The sequence below is a fragment of the Ovis aries genome, chromosome 15 (assembly GCF_016772045.2).
Source record: "Ovis aries strain OAR_USU_Benz2616 breed Rambouillet chromosome 15, ARS-UI_Ramb_v3.0, whole genome shotgun sequence".
NCBI lineage: Eukaryota > Metazoa > Chordata > Mammalia > Artiodactyla > Bovidae > Ovis > Ovis aries.
This window is the reverse complement of record NC_056068.1, coordinates 44778293-44785787: the sequence shown is the minus strand read 5'-3', so window position 1 is coordinate 44785787 and position 7495 is coordinate 44778293. Positions and strand designations below refer to the sequence as shown.

At 43.7% G+C, this 7495-nt stretch overlaps 1 protein-coding gene across 20 annotated transcripts in view; it reads left to right on the top strand.

Moving 5' to 3' along the window:
• PPFIBP2 (PPFIA binding protein 2) overlaps window positions 1–7495 on the top strand; it is a 163692-nt gene that overhangs the window by 88430 nt on the left and 67767 nt on the right. For all 20 annotated transcript variants that reach the window (XM_042233096.1, XM_060399948.1, XM_042233094.2 and 17 more), the window contains 2 exons: window positions 49–141; window positions 4128–4241. In XM_042233096.1, the coding sequence (XP_042089030.1) occupies window positions 49–141; window positions 4128–4241 (207 nt within the window). The remainder of the gene's footprint in view (window positions 1–48; window positions 142–4127; window positions 4242–7495) is intronic.

The following is a 7495-nucleotide window of genomic DNA, read 5'->3' as shown; positions in this document are numbered from 1 at the left end:
ATGTTTTGTCAGCCTTTTAAGTGTGTGTGTTTTTCATTTTCCCTTTAGTCCCAGGTAAATCACCACAGTGCTGCCGGTAATGAAACGTACCAGGAACGCTTAGCACGCCTAGAAGGAGATAAGGAGTCCCTCATATTACAGGTGAGTCCTTTCTGGTGGGAATCACTTTGTTCTGTTACCTCCAACTCCCACATTGCAGTAGCTGCTTTAAGTGGGAGGGAAGTACTAAGGGTTTTCTCTGTGGGGTATCTCCTGTTCCCAGAGTGTATGTTTCTCAAAAGACTTTTCCTGAAACAAAGCAGAAAGTAACTGGGGCCACAGTTTAACTCTGACCTTGACTTTGGGAGGCTGTGAATGGATTCATTTATTTATCATGGGTGGGCTTCTGTTTATGGGGTCGCACAGAGTTGGGCACAGCTGAAGCGACTTAGTAGCAGCAGCTGCATGAGAGTACTTGCCTCTATGCGCTGGAAGCTCTATGACCAGGCTGATTAAATGGGGCCCTGTCCTTCAGGAGTCTTGCAAAGGAGAAAAGATGTGTCCCCATGGCACTAGTAAAATAAAGCCTCTTTAAAAGCCCCAGGATGGATGCTCACAGGATCAGTCTCAATTCATCTGAAGTTGGATCCAAGCTGATCACTTTGAGCCCAATCCCCCTGGAGCTGTTAACATGGGTTAATAAGCCTTGGTGACTCTCTTACTTTGAAGAAAAGTGAAAGTGAAAGTCGCTCAGTCATGCAACTCTTTGCAACCCTATGGACTATAGTCCATGGAATTCTCCAGGCCAGAATACTGGAGTGGGTAGCCTTTCCCTTCTCCAGGGGATTTTCCCAACCCAGGGATAGAAGCCAGGTCTCCCGCATTGCACGTGGATTCTTTACTTTGAAGAAAGGAACTCGAAAACTTTTCAGAAACAAAGAGTCAAAGATAGTTTTGGGTCTGAAAACTTGCTTCACTTTCTGAAAAGCTGAGTGCTGTTCACGCATCAGACACTGTGACTGATGATTTGGAGAATAATAAGACTAATATCCTAATCCCAGCTCCTAAAAACTTGGAGGGTGGTGATTAAGACTGATAGTGGAACAGAAGGGAGGAGGCAAGTGTAGGATTCTGGGCCTCTCCCTAGACTATGGGCCTTAGCTTAGAGCGCTAGAGTTGGCACTAATGTTTAGAGGCTACAGTATGTTTGGCTTTTTCACATCTATTTTACCTTATTTCTTTATTCATTTCACTTTATTTTATGAATGGAAGTATTGATAGAACATATTATTTTAGAAACTTTGGGACATCAAAAAGAATTTAACACGGCCGTTTCTTCCAGTCTTTTTATTTCTCCTGTCCTGCCCCTATTTTAAAAAATTAAGCTCAGGGCAAATATACAACTACACAATTTTGCATCCTAGGATTTTTTTTCCTTCACTTCATTGATTTGTTTATTAAAAAATATTTGCATGCCCACAACTCAGTAGACACTGGTTTTAGGTGCTGGGGAGGTAGCTGTGAAGAATATAGACAAAGTCCTTGCTCTCAAGCTTCCATGCATGTGTGTGTGTATGTACAATAAACTAATTCACAAAATGTTTCCGGTGATGATAAATACTATGGAAGAAAATAAAGCAGGATAAGGACTGTGTAGTCAGGGAAGACCTCCCTGATAGGAGGAGACCTAAGGCACTGGGGAGGGAGCTCCATGGAGACTGGGAGAAGCACATTCCAGGCAGAGGAGGAGGTCCATCCAGCGCACACCCTGAGGTGGGAGTGATCTTGGTGTGTGGGAAGAACAGGAAGGGCCTGTGTGGCTGGAGCTGGTGACCATGAAGAAGCCGGGGAACTGCCTTCAGAGAGGTAGCAGGGGCCAGATTATATAGAGCAGTAGAGTGCAGATGTTTTGAGGGGTGTGTAATTTTAACCTCCATCCCAATGACATGACTAATAAAAGTGTCCAATTTAGAATTTTGCTACAAACAGTAATGAAATTGCAAGCTATTGAACCAGGAACCTTCGTAGCTGAAATAAGACATTCCTATTTAGAGGACCTGGGAAGGAAATGGTAGTCCAATTCAATATTCTTGCCTGGGAGATCCCATGGCCAGGAGGAGCCTGGAGGGCTACAGTTCATAGGGTTACAAAAGAGTCAGACATGACTTAGCAACTAAACAACCACAGTAATTTAGAGGACTACAGTTTAGTACAGAAGTACTCTCGTTGATAGTTTTAAAATCCCAAATTCTTGAATAATCCTTATTAAAATAATTCTAGCATAGTCGGGAAGCTGCTTACAAGAAAAGTCAGAAGTGGATTGTTGTTGTTCAGTCCCTAAGTCATGTCCAACTCTTTGTGACCCCATGGACTGTAGGGTGTCAGGTTCCTTCGGGCCATTGTAGTGGTTTCTATTCCTCCAGGAGCTTGTGGACAGGCTGTCAGAGTTGCTCTTACGTGCTCACCACTGTTTCTAGAGGCTCCATGGAACGGACACGACCCCCAGCGTGGGAGAGCCTTGCTTAATTCACAAGGCAGCTCAGCCAGACCCAACTCATTGGAGCCCTTGGTCCAGAATGTTCTCCTGGCTTTACCTGGACAAGAACAAGGGGAATCAGGACAAAATTTGTTGCCTCCAGAATTAAAAGCAAATAAAACCTAAGTCTTTTATTAATATATCTTCCTTGGAATGTAACTAGCTTAGACTGAATATTCATGTTCAGAGTATTTGTAGCCCTGGGTATCTTGAGTCACATGATTAGCTGGGCTGTAAGCTATAGGGGGCCAGAGACCATGCATTATTCTTCTGGGTACTCCGGTGCATGACCCCACAGTTGGGTATAGACTCTTTAGGTGTCAGTCTTCACAGTAAGATTAATCACAGCATATCCTTCCCAAACAGAAACTCTGGGACCCAAGGAGCAAAGGCCACCCCTGGAATGCTACTGTTTTGAAAGTAGAGGAAGTAGTTGGAAAGGCCCAGACTGCTGATCATGTTAGGTGGCAAGGATAAGGTGCCCATTTTGGGATTATAATCGAAATGTTAGCACACCATGCATCAGCTCCAGGAATATGTTTCAATAATTCATTAATCACTTAGGAACATAAAAATGAAAGGCTTAAAGCAGCCATATTCATTAAGATTGGTTCCTCTGTAAAAGGGAGCCTTATACTTCATAAAGTTTGTCTAAACACTCATAAAGGAATTCACACTAAGGCTCATCCTCCAGCTATCTTTCCTTTACAGATTGAGAAATAATTTACCATCATGGATATGTAAATAGCGATGAGTCAACCATTGGTTAAAAACAAGGCTGTAGAGGATTTCGGTTTATCATTACCAGTACTTGATTTCTTTATTTTGGCAGAGGTTTCTCATGCGCTTTCTTCCTCTTTCTGCTCTGAGTCACCTTTTAATAACAAACAAGGAAAAGGGTCCTGAGGCTGTTTGCTGATAGAGAAGGCTACGAAAATCCTCTCAATCTGTATTTTGGGTACAGTTTAAATGACTTATTGTAAATGGATTTTTATGAACTAACAGTTCCAATAGATAGTCTCACTGTTCTTCAGAAAGACAGTTTTTTTTCCTGCTACTGTCTATGCAGTGTGGCTTGTATATATTTATGACTTAGAGTCATGTTTTGGCCTGTGAAGCGCAAAAGCCTCTCTGCAGCCAAGTGTTGTCAGTGCTAATACATGCCCTTTACGTCCCACATTCCTTAATTGCTTCAGAAGCCTTGCCTGATAGGTGAGCGGTCCTCACACCCTGATGAGAGGGGGAAGGTCATTGGCTCGTCTGCACAGAAGTTTGGATTGTGCTTCCACGTGAAGTGGCAGAAGCCCTGGCCAGCCAGCCGAGGCAGCCCTGTGGAGGCACAGGGAGCCAGAGTCTAGCCCGGAGGCCACTCTTGTGGCTGCTGGGTGTTTTCCCCCTGAGTCTGTCAAGAGCCCGAAATGTGACCGACCTTGTCAGGGTGGTGGCTGAGACTTCCTGGCCAGGTAAGAAAATAACCTGGGTTTCCTTCATCTAAGACATTTCCACCACCTGCCACCTGCCAAAAAGAACGGTCATTCTTCTCGCATCCAGAGTCAGTGGTGTGTGGGGAGCCAGTCCTGATTCTCAACCTGTGCTTTATCTCTTGGGACAGGTGAGTGTCCTCACAGACCAAGTGGAAGCCCAGGGAGAGAAGATTCGGGACCTGGAAGTGTGTCTGGAAGGGCACCAGGTGAAACTCAATGCTGCCGAAGAGATGCTTCAACAGGTACGGGCGGGTGAGGCCCAGGGCCTTGGGTCCTGCCGCTGCTCCTGTGCGTGAGCCCCTTTCTGGGTCCAGGTTGAAGAGCTCCCTGCTTCCTTTCCAGTCCGACCTGCAGGGACGGTTGGACGCCCAGCTTGCGGTGTTTACACAGCAGGTGAAACCATAGGGGGAGGGCGGGGAAGGGCAGGCCTGAGAGGAATAACCTGTCGGGCTGGTTCCACAGATCCCCAAGGTACTTTCTCCAGGCCTGGTTTAGTGAGGAGCTCCCCCTCATGTTACCACGCCAACCACATGGGACACTTTGGCTAACTCCTCGTGACCAAGTAGTCCTCAGTTCTGGCACGGCCCTGCTACTGCCTTTGCCCTATGAGTGGCATCTGGGGTTTTCAAAAGTCGGTTAGCTTATTTTGCGCCTCTTTCCACCCTCACTCTTCCCCTACTTGCTCTGTGTGCCTTTCTTTGATAAAATTGATCACATTATTACATAAATAATATTTTAATGTAGTTTAATATGTATCAAAATGAAAAAAAATTAGCTGCTCTTTAAACATTCAAAAACATCTCTTTAATGTCTTCTTGTTTCTCATTGGCCCTTTTATGTGTACATATGATATACAAAACATATTTTTACCAGAGATGTGATTTAGTTCTCAGATTTTCTATGCATAACATCATAGAGGGAGTGGGTTTTTTTTTTTTTTTTGCCACTTTTAAATGTTGCTGTTGTTGTCTTTACTATCACTTAAAAGATTTTTTTTTTTTTTGTAAAAATGTTATAGTTAATTGACTTCCTGAACAATCTGACCCCATTGTAAATAATGAGCAGCAGTTTTCAGGAAGAGGTGTTGAATTTTTGTTTAGTGTTTTCAGAATCTGTTGAGATGCTAATTAGAAGTTGTATTTCATGAACTAATGTGATATATCTCGTTAATAGGTTTCCTTAACTTGCGTTATTTTTGCATTTCAGTTATTTTGAAAAATAAACCATTACTGAAGTTCATGTGTGTACACTTTGTAGCTCTTGGTATAGTACCTGGCACATAAAATGTGCACACTAGTTATTTAAAGAATGAAAGTCCTTTTAAAATGAGTGGGTTCAGTTAGAAGACTGCTTATAATCCTTTCCCCCAAGTTCTAACTGTTTTTTTTTTACTGGTCAGCATAAAATTCAAATTATTTCTCTACAGAATAGTAATGAACACAGGCTTTGAATATAACCTCTGGTCTCAGGATAAGTGTCTTACTTCCCAGGTATTTTTTAGCTTTGAGTGCATTTGAATAACTTAAAAAAAAAAATCAGTATTTTTATGCAAATGTCTTTGTAGAAACTAGTTCCAACAGCTCTGAAACTGTTTTTAGTTTATCCTTTCACTGCTGATTAACAAGTTACCATGTTTGTGGCTTCATTTGATTTTCTGTTTAAATTGTGTGCCATTTCTCTTGCTCATGTTCCCTGGAAATCTGAATGACAATAGGAGTTCTTTTTATTTTTAAAATTTGAATCTTCCTTTTGAAGACTCAGGAAAAAAAAAAAAAATAGCCTGGTGGAAAAATCTCAAATAGCAGAAAAGCATTTTCACAGGAATGCATAGGATAACCCACTAGATTATATTTTCAAGAAGGCAGAAGGTGCAGTTCTGAGACAGGCACTAGGGAGGAAGATGACGGAATGCTGTAAAAAAAAAAGAAAAGAAAAGAAAAAGAGCTTAGACGTAGTCCAGGAAAACTTGCATGTGGAAGGGGACGTGTCAGAAAAATGGCAGAAGGTTAATGTTTCAGGAAAGTTGTGCCTGGTGAGTAACCAGTCACATAATCGGAGGTTAGAAAATGGTCCATTGTGGTACCTGAGCTCTCTGACCACTGCCCTTCTGCTCATCCAGGCCCCTCTACGCCCCTCTCAAGACAACGTTTCTGCTTCCTTGTTGAGTCTCTGTACCAAGGAGTTTGATGTTGGCTCCCAGCCCCACCTCAGGGAGGTTGTCTTGTCCTCCTAAGCATTATCCCATAGACTGGATTTTAGACTTTAAAAAAAAATTATTGTTTTTCATTTTTGGTGGTGCTGGGTCTTCATTGGTGCACAAGGGCTTTCTCTGGTTGCAGCGAACAGAGGCTACTCACTGGTTGCGGTGCTCAGGCTTCTCGTTGTGGTGGCTTCTCCCGTTGCACAGCACAGGCTCTAGGGTGTAGGCTTAGTAGTTTCGGCTCTCAGACTCAGTAGTTACGGCGCACGGACTTAGTTCCCCTGTGGCATGTGGAATCTTCCCAGACCAGGGATCAAACCCTTGTTCCCTGCATTAGCAGGCAGATTCTTACCACTGGACCACCAGAGAAGTTCAGTAGACTTTTTTAAAAAGTTGTAAGCTCAACTACTCCTTTCATCGTGTTTATATTCCAAATCTTCTTTCTTGTGTGCTGTGGGTGAGGTAGCAGTCATGTGGTTTGCACGTACCATAGGTGGATGTCTTGGCTTGATAGATTTTAGAAGGTAGTAGCTCTGACTCGCTCCCTCTGGGGTTGAAAGATCTTCCTGAACTTAACCAAGTTATTTTTACGCCCATAACTTTGACCATGTTCTCTCTCAGTCCTTCAAGGGTAAAATGAAAGCAATGTGCTAATGTACTCCTCTCCTGGAGGATTCTGAGTTCAGTTCTTATGGGGCCTCCGAGGCATCGCTCCCACTCATGTGTTTGCTGGGCTTGGTGGTGCCTGAACTGGAGATGGTTGGGTTGCCAGCTCTAAGTCCCACGTTGAATGTTCTGCACGTGCTAATGCTTCTCTGAAATCTGCTTGATGCTGTTTGAAAAGATGCTTAATTATTGCACCACAGTGCTGATGTAATGCCATCTATAGCTTGGAGTGTGTACATAAGCGTCCTCTTAACTGGGGACAGGCAGAGACTTGCCTGATCTGACTGTGATATCCTGGGCCCCGGGCTCATGGTAGAAGCAGGCATGACTCATGTCTTTGAGGCAGAAAATGGACACAAACAATTGCCTCTTTCTGCCAGCCCTCGAGACCATTCTTACCTGAGCCAACCTGGCCTCCTGTTAAAGGCCCAGGAGCTCTGAAGGAGCATGGGGCCTGCTGACTGCACATGGACACTGCTTCCCTTGGAAATGCGTTCCTAGCAGCCCTGCTCTTTGAACAAGTCCTGTCTTAAGTGGCAGCTGACCACCCGTGGATGCCCAGTATTGCTAGATGTTCCAGTTTTCACAAGAAGCTGGGAATTCACATATAAGGATTTAAAGATTGGTCTA